We start from the raw sequence: 22,659 nt of genomic DNA, 5'->3' as shown, positions 1-22,659 counted from the left end.
TGCCATGATTCAAAACAAAGAAGAGGGTTAGAAATCAAACAAGATAAATAATTCCTGATTCTAACCCTCTTCTTTGTTTTGAATCATGGCATAATTCTTGTTTTCATTGCATATGACCTTGTCTTGGATGTTGTTGGTATCAGAGCCATTGGGAAAGGAAGTTGGGTTTGTTTTGGGTGTTTTGAGCTATCCTAAGATAGGTAGTAGTGTGACTAGGAGCGCGAGCCCTGCCGGTTGAGCCGTTGTTAGCCATGAATAGGCGTTTGTTAGGCTCTAAGAGGGTTGGGGTGACGTCTCATAAGGTTTGTCAATCTGCTATTAGGCTCTAGATCAAAACCCTAAAATGAGTTCCATTTTCAGAACCATGTCTAGGAGATCCAATGATTCTCAAGATACTGTTGTAAACAGTGAAGAGATCAACTATCCTAAGATTCAAAATGATTTAGATGATTGGAAGTTACCCAAGGTGTCTAATCAAGAAATTTATAAGAAAGGAACCTTTAAGTTCTTCACAGATTATACCATCAAGACCTCTGAAATGTCAGTCAGCTTAGAATAAGACAACTAAGTCATAAGACTTCTAGATAATAGGTCCATTGAAAAGCATAAGAAAGATGGCTATAATTTCATACACTTTGGTATGATTCAAGTAGCAGATAAGCCCTTGACAAGATTAGGTTTAAACACCTCTATTGTCATGTGTTTAAGGGATAATAGGCATCTTGAATATCGAGATTCTATTATAGGCGCAGTCCAAGCTGGACTGAATGATGACCCAGTTTATTTCTAATGTTATCCTAACTTCGCAGTTAGAATAAGAGATGCAAACATCTTAGATTCTGTTGTCCTGCATATTAAGACCCATGACTTTAAGATTAAACCAGGAAATAGTCCTATTTCAATCATAACCAGCTTTGCCTATAAGAGCATAAACACAAGCGTTGGATTTGGGGCTCTTTGCACCAGCCCTAAGGGTGAGACCACTTACTTTCACTCAGATATGCTTGATAAGTCAGATTTCATCATCCCCAAGAAGATCTTGTGGAAAGATGTTGAGTTTCCTGAAAATTGGCATTTTGCTAATACCTTCTAGCCATTGCACAGCGATATGAAAGGATTGAACAAATTGTACAATATCTTGATGGAAGAGGAGATCTGATTTTCTCCAACTCTTTCAGACATTCCAGCAATCCTAGAGTTTTAGTTTATGAACCTTTTAGAGCTTCAAGCTCTTCTATCCCAGTTAGAACCACTAGGGAAGAAGAAGGTTCCAACTCAAGAAATCTTAAGATCCCAGTTAGAAGTCACACCAACGTGGCTAGACCATTTTACACTGAGGAAAATGAGTCTACTCAGGAATCCCAATAGGATGAGTCTCCTGTGATGTCTTCTACCTATTCTCAGATGATTAACACAACAGGCCTAAGTGATGAGGACTTTGAGATCAACAAGGATCTCTTAAGAAAGGACTTCTATTCTGAAGTCAATAAGCAAAGAAATGATTGGTTCTTTTGCACTATCCCTAAAGTCATTAGAGCCATTTACCAAGAAGAATTCTATGCCTACTTAGGACAAAAAAAGAAAAATATTAAGTTTTGGATTTGGTTTGAACTCTTCAAACAAGAGGAATATCTAGATTATCCTTATATGCGTGTTAATAACACTAAGAGCACTAATAAAATTAAGTCTTTTGAATTTTCTAAGGAATTCCAGGAAAATCCCCAAATTAACCAGGCTTTTTTTTATAGGATTAGCCGAAAGATTAAGAATAATCTTGTTGCCCTTTTGACTGTCTAGCCTCATAAGAGAATCAATATGGTTAAAGGTGATATTAATTCAGAAGAAGAAGCTGATGAACTAATTAAGATGTTTGAGGAACCCCATAATCAAACTATTTCAAAAAATATTAACAATTTGGAAGCCTTTATGACTAGGAATTACTATCCTAGACCTACCTTTCCTAACATGCAGTTTAAGGAAAGAAATCAGTATACTCAAACCTCATACACCAGTGGTACTATCGATGAATGGAACATAGATGGTATGACCGAGTATAACATACTCACTAAGCTTAAAGAAATGACCATGGTAAGTACAGCCTATAAATTAAACAATAGACTGCCAAATCATGCTGTAGCTTAGACCATTGTTGCTGGATTTACAAGTCAGCTTAAGGGTTGGTGGGATAATTATCTCACCTTTGATGATAAAAATAGTATCCTAAAAGCCTATAGGATTAATGAGAATAGTGAAGTTGTTAAGGACAAAGATGGCCAAGATATAGAGGATGCAGTGGCTACTCTAATCTACTCAATATCCAAGCACTTCATTGGAGATCCTGCAAAAATTAAGGATAAAACTGCAGATCTCTTAACCAACCTTAAGTGTCCCAAGCTTTATGATTTTAGGTGGTATCAGGAAGTCTACCTAACCAAAGTCATGCTAAGATCAGATTGTAACCAGTCTTTTTGGAAAGAAAAATTCATCTCAGGATTACCCAAGCTTTTCTCTAAGAGAATTAGGATTAAGATAAGGGAACAGTATAATGGTCAAATCCCTTATGATAAGCTAACCTATGGTTAGATTATAAGCATTGTCACAGCTGAAGGGATTAAGTTGTGCAATGACTTCAAGCTTAAGCAACAAATGAAGAATGAATTTGGATCATTTTGTAACCAGTTTGGTTTCAGCCAAAAGGAAACTATGCCTCCCTCTAAGCAAAAACCAAGCAAGAAGCCTAGCAAAGATAAGTTTTACCACAGTAAGAGAGGTACCTATGACAACTATAGGATGAATGATACTAAGCAGTCAAGACACGTCCAAAGAAGGGTCAACAAAGATACCCATAAAGAGGTAGAAACCCTTTTAGATGTCAAGCCTATTATCTGTTTTAAATGTGGCAAGGTTGGCCATTATAAAAAAGATTGTAGAGTTAAGCAAAAGATTAATAACTTAAGTGTTTCAGATGACCTAAAAAAATATGCTTTGTAAGTTAATGTTGAACTCCACAGATTCTGAATCAAAGACTGATTCAAATAATGAAGATGACATTAATCAACTAAACAGTAGTGGTGAAGTTTCTAGCCAATCTTCTAGTGACCAAGCAAAATGTATTAAGGGTAATTATAATCGCCTTCCTAAAACTATAAATGTCATAAGCCAAGATCAGGAATTTATCCTAGATACTTTAAGGAAAGTTGAAGATGAAAAGACTAAGCAAAATCTTTATGAAGTTTTTAAGAAATTTGTTGTTAAGATAGAAGCTAAGAAAACTGTAAATCCTTATAACCTTAATGATATCTTAAATAGGTTTGACCAACAGTCTCCCAGGGAAGTTAGCATTAAGGAACTTCATGATGAAGTTAGGCAGTATAGAAAGGAGATTAAGGAGTTAAGACAATTCATAGGTTTAGGTCTCTCTGATCTCCAAGAACAAATCAATAGAATTGTCAACCAAGGAAACCTTATGGATATTCCAGAATCTTCTCATGTTAATGATAATGGGACAGATACTTTTTTGAATACTATAAGTAAGGTTATCTTCCAGATGTGGGAAGTCTCCCTTACTATAGTAGTCAAAGATAAATTTGTCTTTGATATTATTGTTTTGATTGATTCAGGAGCAGCTGAAAATTGCCTTCAAGAAGGTCTTGTACCTATTCCTTTATGTGAAGAGACTAGTTAGTCTCTATTTGGAGCCAATGGCAAAAGACTTGCCATTAAGTATAAATTAACAGATGTTCATATCCGTAACCATGACATCTGTATTAAGCAAACCTTTATCCTAGTTAAGGATCTTAAGGAAAGAGTCATCCTAGGAATACCCTTCTTAAGCTTTATTTATCCCTTGTGGGTAGATAACCAAGGTATAAGAACAAAGCTTTCTGATAAGGAAATTCTTTTTGAATTTGCTAATCCTGTTGAAAACGTCACTCCTTGTGATCAAGAAATTAATCTTGTTGGAATAGATGATCCACCTAAGATATTAGGTACCCAATTCATTCATAATCTCATTATAAATGATATTTTAAGCATTTCTTTATGCATTTCAAATTTTCAAACTAATATTTTGAACGAAGGATTTTTAAAAGTTGTTTTCACATCTGAGAAAACAATTAATTGTATAGCTTTTAAGTATATTTTAATTGATTGGATTATTTTAAACCCTAATTTTCAAATTAAGTTTATTAAAGGAGAAAGTTCCATTCCTAATCACTCAACTCGTGGAATTTGCAAGGTTCACGAGACCATGGCCCCTAAAAAGAATACCCAAGCTCCTAACCAGAAAACCCAATCCAGTCAAGCTCCTTCTCCCCATAAAATGCTATGGAGCCAACAAGTTGAAGAAGAAAAAGCAAGGCTTCATTCTTCTAACCCTATGCCTAATAAGATGATGACCTTGTACTATGATCATTCTGATCCAGCTAATCCAGTCAAGGCCACCTAATACCCAACCATTTCAGGGTCTCAAACCTTCAAGCAAGTCACTAAGGCTAATCCCTCTCAAAAGGAATTAACATCAAGCTCTTCTTTTTTAAACAAGCAAATTGTGGTGGCTGCCAACCCCACACCCCTTTCAACAAAATCAAGATATTGGCAAAATGATTTAAATCAACCTCTTTTGGTTATTGGAATAGAATTTTTCTCTGAAAACCCCAGAGAGATTGCTGCAAAAGCTTTTCAAGAAAATTTTCATTATCTCTCTGGTGATATGTTAAAAACAAGAGAGTTTTATGAAGCAGTCCTTACAGAAACTAGTTCTGTTAAAATTAAGCATAATGCTGATAAATTTATCAATATGGGCTTGGCATTCTCCACCTGCCATATCTATAAGATTCTTACTGTCAAGCAATGGGATGGAAATCCTAATCTTTCACGGGAATTTTCTGAACCATCAAAGCCAAGGTTTTTTAATTATTGGGATTATCAGAAAGCATGGTTCAATGCTTTTCTGATCCAAAATAGGGACTTCCATCATTCATGGATGTTCTATTTTCCATCTAAGAACTAGCTTTCCTCTTTCCCATTTTGGTTCCAGAGTTGGTGGACTTAATATCATCTAAAATTTCTTTTTTGATAGTTGAATAATTTTCCTAAGGTCCACTCCATATTCCAAAATGAAAACGGACAATGGAGATTTTGTTTTGAATATCTTGTTTGAGTATTCCACCATATCCTATATCAGAGGCATCCGTCTCTATAAAAGAGAAGGCTTCAGGGTTAAGGATTCCTAAACAAGGAAGGCTCTTAACCTGTTCTTTGACCAGTTTGACTATGTCTGTGTGTTCTTGTGTCCAAGGCTTTGGGTTTTGTCTAAGCTTAGCAAACAAAGGTTTGATAGTGGTTCTAAGGTTAGGATAAAAGTCAGACACATAGTTTAGACTTCCGAAGAACCTTTGAAGTTGAGTTTTGTCCTTAATCTCATTAAAAAACTTACTTCCAAATTCTATTAACCTTTGAATTGGTTTGATTGTTCCTTGGTAGATTTCAAATCCTAGAAATCTAATCTTAGTTTGAAACAATTTGATCTTAGGGGCAGAGACGACTAAACCGTTTTCCCTAACAATTTTTTGAAAAGTTTCTAGGTGTTTGAAGTGATGTTCAAGAGAATTCGAAAATATAAGAACATCATCAATATATACTAAGGAGAAGTTAGTATAGGGATTGAAAATGTCATTCATTATATTTTGAAATTCTGAAGGAGCATTCTTCAAACCAAAAGGCATCACATTCCATTCATAATGTCCAAATGGAACAGTGAATGCAATTTTGTATTTATTTTTTTCATGAAGTTGAATTTGCCAAAATTCATACTTCATATCAAATTTTGAGAAAATTGAAGCATTTTAAAGGCATCCTATAGGGTCTCTCTTGTTAGGTATAGGATACCTTATCCATTTGAGAACCTTATTTAAAGGCTTGTAATTAATAACAAGTCTCGGAGCACCTCTTTCAATTTTTGAGGGTTTTGAACATAAAAAGTAGCATAACTCCAAGGAGATTGGTTCTTTCTAATAAGATTTTTATCCAATAAATCTTTTATTTCTTCTTTGCAATACTCAAGTAATTGAGCATTCATTTGAATTGGTCTTGCCTTAGTGGGAATTTGATTTTCATTAAATCCATCAACATAGGGCAAAGAGACTTTATGTTTCTTCCTGTTAGAAAAATTAGACTAATCTAACCTATGGTAATCACCCTAGAGGTAGGGGGGGTGAAAAGGGTGATGGTCTATTTTTGCAAATTTAAACTAAGTGAATGTAAGAGACAAATAATAAAACAATATAAAGACAATTTGCATATAAAGTAAAAGAGTAGGGAAGAGAGAATGAAAACACAAGATTTTATAGTGGTTCGACGCAACCCGACCTACATCCACTCTCCTCTAGCTTCAATCCCAAGCTTGAGGTTCCACTAATTCAAGGCTTCCAAACCAAGCCTTCAAGCAATACAATTGGATTATGGTTTCAATCCACCATCTTGGACTTTTGGCCCCAAGCACCCTTTACAAATCTCAAGAGATATCTCACTCTTGAATAACCCCTCAAGTGATACCCCACACTTGAGAATCTTTCTCTCAAAGATATACAAATAATTGATCTCACAAAATCCTAATACAAAAACTTTAAGCTCAAATGATACAAAAAAACTAGGATTGAATAGTGCACTAAAGATATGCAAGTTTTAGAACAATCATGCACTCAAAACACTCTTCCAAGGCTCAAATGTATTCAAGAAAGGTTTGGGACGGTTAAACTAATGAAACAATGAAGATTGGAGCCTTTTTATAGAAGAAAAAAAAGCTAAACTAATCATTGGGGGTTTGATCGATTGACTAGCCGTTTGCATGTAATGTTTGGTAGGTGATCGTTGGACCTCTACCAGACCTCAATCAGTTGAGGTTCAACCTAGACCGATTGAGGTTCTAGAAGAAAGAGAAAGTTTTTTGCACTCTTGACCGATTAAGCTGAGGGTCGACCCGGACCTCGACCTGTTGAGTTGGGGGTTGACCTAGACCTCAACCGGTTGAGCTGGGGGTCGACTCGGACCTCGACCGGTTGAGCTGGGGGCGACCTAGACCTAGACCAGTTGAGTTGAGGGTTGACCTAGACCTAGACCGATTGAATTGGGGGTCGACTGGTTCCTCATCCGCTTCAACCGGTTGAGCCGTTTTGGCTCAACAACCAACTTTTTCAACTTAAAACTTTTTAAACAAGTTTGAAAAACATTTGACACAAGGTTTTAGTTGAAAACATAAAATCATCCAATTTTTAAAATATTTAAAACAAAATAACTCTTTGATGATTTTGGTGCATAAGTAAAGAATGTAATGCATGAAAATCCTAGTGCACCAACAACCTCACAAAGAGATCTTATGAATTGGTGGTTTTCTTCTTCATGATTTCTCATTGGTTTGATTTGTCTTTGTAATTCCCATTTTGGAACTCATCTTGCCTAATCACACTTGAAACATAATCATTAGTTTTAAACCTTATTTTGTTATCATCAAAACCGAGATTAACCAAACCTTGGTTTCACACTTCCTATTCCAAAAAACATTAGGAACAAAAGAACATAAATCTTTTTCAATTTGATTTTTAATATTTTTAATTCTTTTTTTAATATCTTTTTGTAACAAATTTTCTTCTATTCTTCTGTAATGTATTTCTTTACTTATAAATTTGATTTGTTGTTTTTTCTTTTGAATTAAGTGCACTTGATTTTCAAAAGCATTTAATTCTTTTATTTTTTGGATTAAGTGCACTTGAATTAAGTTTGAAAAACATTTGACACAAGGTTTTAGTTGAAAACATAAAATCATCCAATTTTTAAAATATTTAAAACAAAATAACTCTTGGATGATTTTGGTGCATAAGTAAAGAATGTAATGCATGAAAATCCTAGTGCACCAACAACCTCACAAAGAGATCTTATGAATTGGTGGTTTTCTTCTTCATGATTTCTCATTGGTTTGATTTGTCTTTGTAATTGCCATTTTGAAACTCATCTTGCCTAATCACACTTGAAACATAATCATTAGTTTTAAACCTTATTTTGTTATCATCAAAACCGAGATTAACCAAACCTTGGTTTCACACTTCCTATTCCAAAAAGCATTAGGAACAAAAGAACATAAATCTTTTTTAATTTGATTTTTAATATTTTTAATTCTTTTTTTAATATCTTTTTGTAACAAATTTTCTTCTATTCTTCTGTAATGTATTTCTTTACTTATAAATTTGATTTGTTGTTTTTTCAAAAGCATTTAATCAAAAATAGTTTTAATACCTTCTTCATCTACTCTAAAATGATAGAGGAGAGCAAGAAAGCGAGTTCTCAAGATTATCTCTTTGCTCATTTCCTTGACAAGTAAAAGAGAAATTTTGTAACAAACATGAAAATTTTAAATTTTATAATCTATTTGTAAAGGTTCAGTGTTTGCACCAACAACACTTTGAAAAGTTTTTTCAAAATAAGTAACAGGAATTAATATTTCCTATATACAATTTATATCAGCACCAAAATCAACTAATGCAACAAATTCTTTTGAAAAATTAGGTTTGATAAAAAGTTTTATCTTGATATGCCATTTTTGAGTTATTGTTTTTGTTATAGTATTTACAAACGATTGAGAAGATTCTCCTTCTTCCAATTGTATATCTTCAATATTTTCCAAAGTTTGAATTTTCCCTTTTTCTAAGACTGTCTTATTTCTAAATCATGATTTTGAGCTAACATGGCATTAATTTGAAATTTAATCTAACTTATCTCATTTTGAAGATTTTGAATACCTATAGGCTTGGGTTACTTAGAAAATTGCTCTAACACAATTTTTAGGTTGTATTGGTTCGTATTTTCTAGACTTCTTTCATTACTTTATTTTTGAATTTCTAAATATTTTTTAAAGTATTCTTTTAGAAGATTTTGATTAGGAATCTTTTCTATTAGTTCTATGAGAAAATTTTGATCACTAGTTGTAACATTTACTTGTTTAATATGACAGAGACAATTTTCTACACAGTCACAAGATGACTGAGAAGAAGGCCTATATGACTCATTGGATGAGCTTTCTTCGATCAGAAGAAGTTGGTTGTCACTAGACGATTCTATCGAGGACTGGCTAGACGAATCAAACTGTGACTCTATTTTGATAAGATTAATTATTTGCTTTTTAAGACATTTTCCTATGTCTAAGTCAGCAATGATTTCTTTGACTTTGCGATTTGGGGCTATGTGTCCCTTTTTGCCACATTTGAAACATTTTATATATTCTTTATCCTTTTTCTCTAGATGAAAGTTTTGATATTTTTTTATTTGAATATTTCTTATGTTTGGGTTTCCTATAAAAGGGTTCTGCTTTGAAGTTTGAATATTTTTTATTTAACCTTTTCATTTTAGATGTATAGAACTTTTCCTGTTTAGCTAAAGGAGGAAGAGGATTATCATACCCATATTGAGCACAAAATGATTCTAACTCTTTCTTTGTGTTTCTAAGATCCTTTTTTATGGTAGCATTAACTTTGATCAAAGAACAAAGATTTAATGCTTCTTGGCTAACAAAATTTGCTAGTTGACCATAGGTTAAAGAATCATAAGGGATAATACCATTGTACATCTCTTTGATTCTCATTTGAACTCTTTGACTAAAGTATTTTGGTAACCCATTAAGAAATCTTTCTTTCCAATAGGGTTGGTTAACATCGGTCTTTGAGTGTACGTTAACAAAGTATACCTCCTTATACCATCTATAATCACTCAATTTTCTACATCTTAGATTTTGAAGGATTTATGAGCTACGAGCTTGAAAGGAAATTGGATCTCCAATGAAGTGTTTGGTTATAGCATAGATTAAGGTATGAACCGAATTCTGGTTTCCACTTTCATCTAAGCTAGATTGAATGAAGACTTTTTCTTCTTCAGTGAGAGCATTATCCCACCATCCTTTGAGTTGGCCTGTGAAACCTGCTATCAGGTGAGCACAGATCGAGTGGTTAAAGTTTCCTCTGGATTTATAAGCTGTAAAAGCCATGATCATTTCTTGAAGAATGTTCAAGACTTGATGATCACTTACACCATCTATGTTCCATTCATAGATGCCATCTCCATCATATTTTGATTGGACTATTTGATTACTTTCTTCATATTGAAGATTAGGAGGAGTTGGTCTAGGATAATAATTCCTAGTCTTGGTTTGTTGTTTGAACTTAGGGGCAATCCTATTTATTTGAGGGTTTTATTCCTCAAATATAGTTTGTATTTTATCGACGTTTTTAAGAGTGATTGCTAGCTAGCAATGGCGGGCGGTGGCCGGTGGTCGGCAATGGCGGTGAGGAAGGCGGATGGAGAGATAATGGGTATGATGAGGGAAAGAAAAGAAAATGGTGTTTGAATGAAGAGAAAAGAAAGGAAAATGAGGGAAAGAAAGAAGCATAAAAAAAAAAAAAAAAAAAAATACTCCCAAGTGTTCTACTTTTTTTTTGTTCAGTCACATGTGAGTGGGGGAAGAGGGAGCCAAAAGAAAGAACTGCCAATGGGGAAGGAAAAAACCAAAGAAAAATGAAAAAGAAAATAGAGAAAATGAGAGAGTATGGGTCCCGTGGGGGTAGAAAGAGTTGGGGAAGGTAGGAAAAGTGAGGAAATAGGAGAAAAAAAAAAGAAAATAAAATAATAAATAAATAAAAATATAATATAATAATAAAATAACATACAAAATAATCAAAACTAATTATTAGATTGTGAGTGAGTCAAAAATATAAGATGTAATCAGGATTTAAAATATAAAAATAAAATTAGGCTCAAAATTAATGTAAAAATAAAATTAAGATAAATTTTGGAGTTTATAAATTGTTTTAAAATAATAATAATTAATAATATTTTATATAAAATTAATTTAAAAATAAATCAAATTTAACTTTTATAACTTATAAATAATCCAAGTTTTTAATTACATGCAAGGACAACAACGTATTATGGAATTTTTTTTCATTTAATTTGTAATTAAATGACCAATTTTTTGAATTACAAAATGTTCTTAAAAATTGAAGAAATTGTTAAAGAATATAAATTAAACAACAAAGTCATCATTGATAATTATAGTTTTGGTCTATTATTTTCTTATAAAAAGTGGGTTAGAAAGACACAGAGAGAACATGGCTATGGTTATCATTTCCATCTTAGCATCTCCCGTCAATACCACACATGCCCATTTTAAGGTTGGACACTACTTTTGTTGCTGGACTCGAAAAGGAAGATCAATTTTTCAATTTTCTTCCACTATTTCTAGTTTTTGTTTGTCATAATTTGTGAGGGGCTTTTTTCCTCTCAAGGTTCTACAGTTCCATTGGTTATGAAGGATTAACGTTTGAGTGTATGATATGAATAAATTTACTTCATAAAGGATTCTATTGGATCAATTTTTACATATCATTCATGCTCACACTCCTTTTCACATGTGAACTAAAATAAATTCATCACCTACCATTACAGTAAAATAAATTACTCCATGTCCTGTCTTTGATTCTATCAATTACAACACCTTATGTGAGAGTTAGTTGTGTCATTAATGAAAGAGGAAAGGGAAACAAAGACTTAAAGAGCAATTCAGACTTGTCAGGTTGGCTGGCAGATGGAGAGGGCTCCGTGAGAGTGAAATAAACCAAACCCTTGATCAGAGAGGGGGCAAAAAGGGAAAAAGCATGTTTCATTGGATAAAAAAAAAAAAAAAAAAAACCAATGTTTTCAGAACCGGATCAATGATCGAACCGAAAAAGTTATCGGTTCACGGTTCATTGGTCGGACCGACGGTCGAACCGGTGACGTCATAAATATATAATTTATATATAATTAAAATTAAAAATAATTATAAAAAATTTAAAATATATATGAATAAATTAAAAACCAATAATATTATCAAATTAAATCATATTAATATTTTTAATTTTGTTAAATGAAATATGTAAAATATTTAAATGTGAATATATTAAAAATGAAAATTCAAACTAATTTTATCATTTTTAAAAATATTATATTATTTTTATTTCACATTACAAAAAAAAATTTTAAATCTAATATATATTATTTTGTTTAGCATATTAGATAACAAAAGCTACGTAACTGAGTGGTGCCTAGAATGCCTTCAGAATCTGGGGTCCAAGGTTCAATTCCTCTTGGGTGGGGGATTTGTTACTATTTTTTTCATTGATTAGGTTGGTTAGGAATCCCACATCGGATTCTAAGAGAAATGAGAATGCAAAGGGTGCCTATAAATGCTATCCACATTGAAGGCCAATGCATTGCCTCACTTGGTGGGCTCAAGACTGAGCCCACAATATTGTTGAGTGGGCTTTAGGCTTTGTCATTATGAGACAAAGCCCAAAATAGGCTTTTGCCAAAACTTTTTATGCAAGGGAGCCTTTAAAATGGTGGTTCAAATTGAACCGTTTGGTTCGATTAGAATCGACCGGGTCACCGGTCCGACTACCTGTTTAGGTGGTTCGTGACCAGTTTAAATCTTAAACGGTTCAATAGGGTAGACCGGCCCGGAATTATGACCAGTCGACGGTTGAACCGGTTGGACCAGCCGGTCCGGTCTGGTTTTTAAAACATTTCAAAAAACCCATCAAAAGTGAAAAGTATAGTAGGTGAAAAAAAAAATTCATACCTTTATCTTAAACCATGAACAAATCAACAAATTTTGTCTTGGTTTGAAATTGACTTTTGATTACAACGAGATTGTCATATATATATATATATATATATATATATATATATATATATATATATTTAAAGTGTCTTAAATATTTTTCAAGAGATCATTTCTTTCACTTCAAATTTTTGTTTATGGGACATAACCACATGTCTCATGAGATTATATGGTCAAATAGACAAAAATGCTTCATAGGACTAAACAAACTCCCACACTAAGAAAAATGATTAGCTTTTAAACCATTTGTGATGACTTGTACCTAACCATATAAATATTATTTGCTCTGTGTCCAATAAGACATTTAAGACTCTAAAACACGTTTACAAAATTAAAAGAAACTCATATATATATAATCTTAGGAACTTTCTCTTTTATTCATTGTGAAACATTACAAACATTCCTCATATAAATATAATGTCTTTGTTGTGTCCTATGAGATTGTTGGACTAAACAAATAAATACTCCTTATAAAACCAAACAAACTCCTATATAAGGGATTGATACCCAATTTTCTCATATATCCGATGTAAAACATTACATTCAAACTTTCTAATATCATCTTAAAAATCAAAAAGAAAAATAAAATGTTTTTTTTTTTAAAATGATTAAATTACTAAACTCTTTTTCACCAAAAAATACTACTCCCTTTGAGAAGAAGAGAATTCATATTTACTTCCACCTAATAAACTCTCTAGACAATCATTCTATTTACACAATCAACCAAGAAGATAAAAATCATATCAATACATCCATCCATTAATTGCCTTCAATATAACATAAATACCATTCCCCATTATTCTATTCCACGGCTTCTTCCCTTTATTTTTCTTCAGAAAAGATCCACTTGTCGGAAGCTTCTTCGCCACAAAAATGGTATTTGAGATAAGTTCATGGAAGCTAATATCAATTCTTTTGATATATTTTGTACGAAATCCAAGAAAAAATTATAATAAAAAATTGATAAATAGATTTCTAAGAATATTTTTAATATTTTATTTTTTTTCTCAAATAAAAATGAATAAATGACACTTGCTTCTGTTGAATTTCGTACATTCCAGCCAGGTTTTTCTCCACTTTCCACTTTGTTTTGCTTTTGCTTTTTTGTTTTTGTTTTTCATATTTTAAGTTTTCATTGTTAAAACTTAACCAAGGTGAATACCCTAATTTCATATATACTGGAATATTTCTTGTTATAACTCAACCAAGATGAATACTCTAATTTCATATATACTGGAATCTCCTGATTAAAAATGAGTAGAAAAATAATAGCGGAAACATACCTGAATCCATTGAAGGAGAAACCTTATAGGAAGAAAACCCTTGAGATGGTCTTCCAATTCTGGCCACTAGATTCTGTGTCAATTTCTCTCTGAGAGGATTTTCGGAAATTGGAATGCGTAGTGGTAGAATGGGGACCATAACCCTATTTATAAACTGCTAGGGCAGTTTTAATTTTATCACAATTATATTTCTGCCCCTCATAGAAATAATAATTATCTAATGGTATCTACACAATAATCTCATGACAATTATACCCTTAAGCCAATTAATCAATTATTAATTAGATCACTATATTTAGGCTTAATTAAATGATAGCACACACATTTTAATTATTTACATGTGTGGCCCAAATTATAGATTAATTACAAAAATTAATCTAACAATCTCCCACTGGGCCACATGCATATGTAATCAAATAAATGTGCTTAACCTTATGAGCTCAAAATTTGCTATCATGTCCTTAGGGTATATCCGAACAATCTCGTCCATTAACTATACTGACATAGGATCAAGGTGGTCTTTGTTACATCAATCGTTACTAGACCAATCAATGGTCACATATATCTACACAGCTAAATGACATAGATCAATCATGAGTGCATAGCATGGAAATTACATGCAATGTGATCTGTTCATGCCTATTTCCAACTGGTCCTACTTAACTTTATTGAGATAAAATCTTTAGCATAATTTAACAGAGTGCAATAAAATGAATACTTTATTTCTGCAGAACACAATCCAAATTTATAGATAAAGTCTAAACATAACATAGAGCAATTTACAATGAATAATATAAACTCCCACTAAATTTGGATATCCTCAAATGAGACAACACCCATATGAGCAGTGTGCTCATGAAAGACCTTGGGTGGTAATCCCTTTGTAAGCTGATCCGCTATCATGGAGTTTGTTCCAATATGCTCTATGGATATCTGTCCACTCTGTACTTTTTCTTTTACAACTAGGAACTTGATATCAATGTATTTTGATTTTGTAGAACTCCTATTGTTATTGGAATATAAAACTGCTGATTTATTGTCACAAAATATCTTCAATGGTCTTTCAATACCATCCAGAACACGCAGCCCAGTGACAAAATTTCGTAGCCATATTCCTTGATTGGATGCCTCATAACATGCTACAAACTCTGCTTCCATGGTGGATGATGTTACGAGTGTCTGTTTGGCAGACCTCCATGAAATTGCTCCACCAGCCAACAGATAAATATAGCCTGATGTGGATCTTCTACTGTCTTGGCATCCAGCAAAGTCGGAGTCGGAATACCCAATGAACTCCAACTGATCCAATCTCTATATGTAAGCATGTACTCTTTTGTTCTCTGTAAATATCTCATAACCCTCTTGGCTGCTCTCCAATGATCCATTCCAGGGTTACTTAGATATCTGCCTAACATGCCAACAATGTACGCAATATCCGGACGTGTACATACCTGAGCATACATTAGACTCCCCACAGCCGAAGCGTAAGGAATCTTATGCATTTCTTGACTTTCTAAACTATTTTTAGGGCATTGATTAAGACTGAATTTGTCTCCTTTAGCGATAGGGGTATCACCTGGTTTGCTATTTTGCATGCCATACCTTTGGAGGACTTTATCAATATAGGTCCTTTGTGACAATCCTAAAATACCCCTAGAACGATCTCGGTGTATCTGGATTCCTAAGACAAATGAGGCATCACTAAGATCTTTCATCTCAAAATGTTTTGATAAAAATCTCTTGGTGTCGTGCAATATGCTAATATCATTTGTGGCTAGCAATATGTCATCGACATATAAAACCAGGAAAATATACTTACTCCCACTGAATTTGTGATACACACATTCATCCATAAGATTTGCCTCAAAACCATATGAGACAATAATTTGATGAAACTTGAAGTACCACTGACGAGAAGCTTGCTTGAGCCCATAAATGGATTTAGTTAATTTACAAACCATATTCTTTGAGTCTTCGGACACAAAATTTTCTGGTTGTACCATATAAATTGTTTCATCAATGTCACCATTGAGAAACGCTGTTTTAACATCCATTTGATGTAACTCAAGATCATAATGTGCAACTAGTGCCATGATTATCCTGAAAGAGTCCTTCGTAGAAACTGGAGAGAAGGTCTCTTTGAAGTCAATTCCTTCTTTTTGAGTAAAGCCTTTAGCTACAAGACGTGCTTTATACCTTTCTACATTACCATTTGAATCCCGCTTGGTTTTAAATATCCATTTACAACCAATGGGCTTTGTACCAACTGGTAATGGGACAAGTTCCCAAACTTTATTGTCTTGCATAGATTTGTACTCTTCATTCATGGCTTCAATCCATTTCTGAGAGTTGGAACTTTTCATGGCTTGCTGGAAGTTGATTGGATCATCTTCCATCATTCCACTTTCTACCTCATGTTCCTGGAGATATACGATATAATCGTCCGAAATTGCATTTCTCCTCTCTCTCGTGGATCTCCTTAATGGCATATTTTCTTGAGGTTGTTGAGTTTGTTCTTCAGGAGCAATGTCCTCATTTGCAATTAAGGGTTGAACAATATTGTCTGTTGGTTGAGGATCCAAATTTACTTCTTGATCAATGATAGGTAGTGAAACCTGTACATTATCAAAAGCAATAGTAGATCCCTCTTCCTCCTCAAAGACAATATTCCTAGCCTGATTTCTCCCCCCAAACTCAACATCCTCAAAAAATGTTGCAGTTCCCGTCTCAAAAATTGACCTAATAGCAGGATCATAAAATTTAAAACCCCTTGATCGCTCTGCATAGCCAATAAAGTAACTGCTAACTGTTTTAGAGTCCAATTTCTTTTCATGAGGCTTATAAGGTCTCGCTTCAGCTGGACATCCCCAAATATGAAAATGCTTTAAACTGGGCTTTCGACCCGTCCAAAGCTCATAAGGCGTTTTAGCAGCCGCTTTAGTTGGCACCCGATTTAGGATATAAGTTGCCGTTTTGAGTGCTTCACCCCAGAGTTTTTTGGGTAAAGTAGAATGACTAATCATACTCCTTACCATGTCCTTAAGGGTTCGGTTTCGTCTTTCTGCTACACCATTCATGCTAGGTGATCTTGGCATGGTGTATTGAGGGATGATCCCACATTCCTCTAGGTATTTAGCAAATGGTCCTGGACATTGTTCACCTGATCCGTCATATCTACCATAGTATTCACCACCACGGTCAGATCTGACGCTCTTTATTCTTTGGTTGAGTTGTAACTCAACTTCTGCTTTAAATGTTTTGAACACGTCCAATGATTGTGATTTCTCATGTATAAGAAATAGAAACATGTTACCTCAACTTTCTGTTTCTTTTGTTCTAGGCCATTAGAAGCAGCAACCTTATTATCCTTATTCTTTCGTTTGCCCTTATCCTTGGAAGTGCTAGCCAGATGAGCACTTTCGGTCTTGTCTTGCTTCAATCTCTCTTCCTCTTGCACACAGAATGAAATGAGCTCATTAAGAGTCCATTTATCCTTTTGACAGTTATAACTGACCTTGAATTGATTAAATTGTGCAGGAAGAGAGATGAGAACCAAATGCACGAGTAAATCATCAGATAACTCAAGTTTCAAAGCCTTAAGTTTTGAAGCAAGATGAGACATCTCCATGATGTACTCCCGAACATTACCCTTGCCTTTATACTTCATTGAAATCAAGCTTGCTAAAAGCGTGCTCGTTTCAGCCTTATCGTTTTTGGCAAAACGTTTCTGAATTTCCGCAAGGAAGTCACTGGTATTAGTAACCTCATCGGTTACCGCACCCCTGAAAGCTTCTGGAATTCCGCGCTTCATGATCATAAGACTTAGCCTATTTGAACGTTCCCACTTACCCCAATAAACCTCATCCTCTTGAGTACTTTGCTCATTGAGTTCATCGGGTTTGGGCATTCTCAAGGCTAAGTCTATATCCATGCAGCCTAAGAGAATCATCATATTCTCTTTCCAGTCCTTAAAATTAGTCCCATTTAACATAGGGACATTATTGATGTTGGCAGATATAGAAGTAGTTGATATAAAAGCTGAATCCAGAACAAAATAAAATGAATCAAATAAACCATCATGCTCACATAAAATAAGCAATTAAACACATAATCTTTAAATTTAAAAGCAAATTATGACATTTCAAGATACCTAGCACAACATTAATATCAAGTCTTTGGACAGTAATATTAATTGTAAGTGGTACTCTTGTTGTAGTGATCAAACATTGATGATAAGTTATGTCAAATAATAAATCTATCTTTGGATTGATTTATTATTCACATTAAGTTACCTTTATAATCATCACATATTTATCACCACAGGTATGTATGCAATTTGACCAAATATTAACTTTCCTTTGGGCCAGTCAATACCCGCATGAATCACATACACACAAATATCTAACACCCCGAACAGACTAATCTACACGAAAGATGTCACTTTGGTGATTTTCCGCTTTAATTAGCCTATTTAAAAATGCTAGATCAATAACTTAAATATTAATATCATAAAATGCTATTAAATAATAATAATAATAATAATAGTAATAAAAAAAAATTTATCAACTCAATATTTCATAAATCTTTAATCCATTGACATATATATATATATTAAAATAATAACTCAAAAATTAATCAAGGAGTTGGCTCTGATACCACTTGTTAAAACTCAACCAAGGTGAATACCCTAATTTCATATATACTGGAATATTTCTTGTTATAACTCAACCAAGATGAATACCCTAATTTCATATATACTAGAATCTCCTGATTAAAAATGAGTAGAAAAACAATAGCGGAAACATACCTGAATCCATTGAAGGAGAAACCTTATAGGAAGAAAACCCTTGAGATGGTCTTCCAATTCTGGCCACTAGATTCTGTGTCAATTTCTCTCTGAGAGGATTTTCGGAAATTGGAATGCGTAGTGGTAGAATGGGGACCATAACCCTATTTATAAACTGCTAGGGCAGTTTTAATTTTATCACAATTATATTTCTGCCCCTCATAGAAATAATAATTATCTAATGGTATCTACACAATAATCTCATGACAATTATACCCTTAAGCCAATTAATCAATTATTAATTAGATCACTATATTTAGGCTTAATTAAATGATAGCACACACATTTTAATTATTTACATGTGTGGCCCAAATTATAGATTAATTACAAAAATTAATCTAACAATCATTGCTGTATCTACTTCTTCAAACACTTACCTCGTATCGAACTGATGAACTCGATCACAACCATTAAGATTTGAGGAAATAAGTTGTATCCGACTAAAACATCAATGAATAAAATTGCCAACCTAACATAATACATTAACAGGGATCCAAAAATAGAAAAATAGTCCACCCATATCTATTTTGAGTTACTTAAATAAAACATAATATTACTGATGCATACATAAGCACAAAATACACCAAAATAAGATCACAGCACACATTCCTTTTTTACTTGTTTTACACACGGAAAGGAAGATAGAAAATACGCTGAAAATGGAAAAGAAACGAGACCACTGGCTGTTTGACTAATTTGCTTTGCATATCAAAGCGTTATATGGAGTCCATGAATTTGGGCTAGGTAAATGCAGAAGCACTCAATAGATAGCAAGAAAACAGGGCATGAATGCATCAACGAAGGAAGACTGCGAAGTAGGTCTGGACGGCAGTAAAGAAAAGGGCCAAAGCAGCACCAACCCAAGCTATGATAGTCCAGGGGCTACCGAAGTAGGTGTCCAGGCATTGTGTCATCCACATTTTCAGTCTGCTGTTATAGTGACTTTTAAGGTGGTTCCGAATCTTGACTCTCACATCTTTGTAAGCAAGAAAGTTTGATTCCAATTCGGCGGACACAGTGTTGAAAAATTCAGCCACTTCTTCATGAGTGCCTAGATTGTTTTGGAGTACCCCGGCGGACTGCAGCTCCTTAACGTCATCAGCATGATCAATGAGGGAATCAAGGAAGCGAAGGTAAGAGATGAAGTCATGATGGTCGACGCCTAAGGTCATTTCATAGGCGATCAAGTTGAAGAACAATGTCTTGGTTGACTTATCAATGGTGATCGGAGGAAGTCTGAGGCATGCAGTGATGCAATTGCAATGGGAAGTGAAAGAAATGTCCCTCAAGTAACGTGTAGGGCTAGGCTTGATGCGGATTCCAGCAGCCATAAGCTCCTTCACATTTCTAAATGATGCCATAACCTGGTCCTTCGCATCTGCAACTAAATCCTTCTTCCTATCCTTGTGATTTTCAATCCCCGAATTTCTGTTTTCTGTGTGCTTTGGGCTAGGGCCTAGGAGATATTTTCGGTAGAGATCAAGGAGATGATGACAACGCTTTGATTCTTTATCAGATGTCTCAGATTTCGGGTTAATAATTTGGGTGATCCAGACCAACGGGGCGCAGCAATAATTCTTCATTTTTCGCAGGAATGACTGCTCCTTTATACCAAAGAATTCTTGGAAGAATGACGACTCGATCATGCCAAAGAATTCCAGGACAATTACTCTCCAACAATCAATGGTAAGTTCTGGCTCCGTCATCTTCAGCAGGTCCTGAAAGAGTAATTGATAGGGAAGTTGGTTCTCCAGTAGCAACGCATCCTGATGTATAAGGCTTAGATCCTGATATCTGATATTGTAATCTTCATGGTCACCACCTGAGCAAACACATAAAATATACCACAGTAAAGCACACCCGTCCACAAGAATCATCACACTGAATTGTTCAGCCGAATATTTCTCTATGGACTTCATATCATAACTGCCCCTCAGCTCCTCAACTTTTCCTCTAATTATGCTGTAAACATGATCGACTGACTCCTCTATTGGCTGGTCTTTCATGCCCGCAACAAGTAGTTGGATGCCATCTGCTGCCAATTTAAGCTTGATTGTTTCTCCACGCTCGAGCTTGGGATTGCCATGGTGGTAAGGACCGAAAGACATGATTTTTGGCATATAGTGGTGGTTGTCAGAAAGCACAGAACCTTTGGCATCTGATGGCGATAAGCACTTGTCAGAAGGCTTAGAACCCTTGGCATTTGATGAACCCTTGGCATCTGATGGCAATAACCACTCTGGAACCTTGGGACATCGTCGCTTTTCAATTGCTGATGAAGAAGTTTCTTTGTTTCCTAGTTGAAGAATTTCGGATTTTAAGTCGGCCAAGGTTCTAAAATGCTTATTGCCATCCGCAGGTTTTACAACCTTATCAGCAACTACTTCCTGCTGCCCCTCCTCCATCTGAATGACCAACTCGTTCCCAGCCATTGTTAGTAAGAGAATGAGATAACTAGAGAGAGTGCTACTATATATCTCTATAAAAAACTTTAATCCAATGTTTCTTCGTGTTTTCAATCATGTAATTCAGTATGTAATTTATTTTTTGTCTTTTTCAAATTTTGAATGGGATGTGAGTCATGTGACATTGAACCTTTTCAATATAAGTGACAAAAATACTTTTATTTATTTATGTTTATATATAAAACAAGACGTGGACTGAATGAATGATTTTTGTCCAATAATATCAACTCCAACTTTAAATGAGTGCTCAAAATTAACCTAGCCTTATGCTTTCGGCCAATCTTTCCACCACAAATTGCAGGTATGCTTCTGAACCTTACCATCAGAGAACCACCTTATCCAAAATGGCAGCTGAGAGCTCCATTCTTTTCGCGTGTGAAGTAAAATGCATTCATCACCGACCATTATAGTAAAATAAATTGAGCAACACTAATAGTTTTTAGATCTTGGTTATGAAATAACTAAAGGAAGTGAATAGCATTTACTTCTTTTTAACCCAAAATATTTATTTTTAATTCCTTTTTAATAATTGGGGAATGTTCAAAAGGATCCATTACAAAAGATAATAATGATGCTTACATGCAAATCACCCTGCGGTCTCCTCAAGACTATGCGAATGTAAAAAATTTTAGTTGACTTACTCCCTAATACTTATTCCAGTTTTCAAGTCACGGATCATTACATGTGCACCAAGTGTTTTTAGTTGACTTACTCCCTAATACTTATTCAAGTTTTCAAGTCACGTATCATTTACATGTGCACCAAGTGTGTTTAGTTGACTTACTCCCTAATACTTGTTCAAGTTTTCAAGTCACCCCGTATCATTACATGTGCACCAAGTGTTTTTAGTTGACTTACTCCCTAATACTTATTCCAGTTTTCAAGTCACGTATCATTACATGTGCACCAAGTGGACAACCTCAACACACGAGGGGATACAAATCCCTCTCACAAACCTATGAATGACAAAACAAACTTCTAAAAGTTTGGGAAGTGGGAAAACTAATACTCAGATTTTTTTCAAAGTTTGCATCAAGAGTAAAATGCAAGGAATGAAATCTAAAATTTTCCAAAAAGAAAAACTTCTTAAAAAAATATGTAAAAAGAAATATTTCAGAATTCTATAGAATTTTGGCTCTAGCGTGGGGGGTAATACTTGAACCTTGGCTTGTGAGTAGTTTAAAATCAATTTTAAAACCCCTTTCGCTCAAAGCCTAACATCCCTTTCATGCTATAATAAATCCTCATTAACCTTTCTTGGACATCTTAATGCTTGTCTCTATCGTCTCGATTGATCATGTAACAATCTTGAATTTTCAATATAACAAAAGTAAGACATGGTAATCTAAAAATTAATGTCCT

The 22,659-nt window shown here is 34.2% G+C and overlaps 1 protein-coding gene across 1 annotated transcript; it reads right to left on the bottom strand.

The window, feature by feature from the left end:
- Positions 1 to 19,626: 19,626 nt before the first annotated feature.
- LOC117918121 (UPF0481 protein At3g47200-like) lies at positions 19,627 to 21,264 on the bottom strand. The gene has a single exon (XM_034834645.1). The coding sequence runs from the start codon at positions 21,262 to 21,264 to the stop codon at positions 19,627 to 19,629; it is 1,638 nt and encodes a 545-aa protein (XP_034690536.1).
- Between the last annotated feature and the right edge of the window lie 1,395 nt (positions 21,265 to 22,659).

This window comes from Vitis riparia, chromosome 7 (assembly GCF_004353265.1).
Source record: "Vitis riparia cultivar Riparia Gloire de Montpellier isolate 1030 chromosome 7, EGFV_Vit.rip_1.0, whole genome shotgun sequence".
In the NCBI taxonomy this organism is placed as follows: Eukaryota; Viridiplantae; Streptophyta; class Magnoliopsida; order Vitales; family Vitaceae; genus Vitis; species Vitis riparia.
The sequence above is the reverse complement of the archived record's forward strand: the minus strand, read 5'-3'. Positions and strand labels throughout refer to the sequence as shown.

What these genes read in the sequence shown, in the direction of transcription:
- LOC117918121 (XM_034834645.1), bottom strand. Translation starts at nt 21,264, where the DNA reads ATGGCTGGGAACGAGTTGGTCATTCAGATGGAGGAGGGGCAGCAGGAA.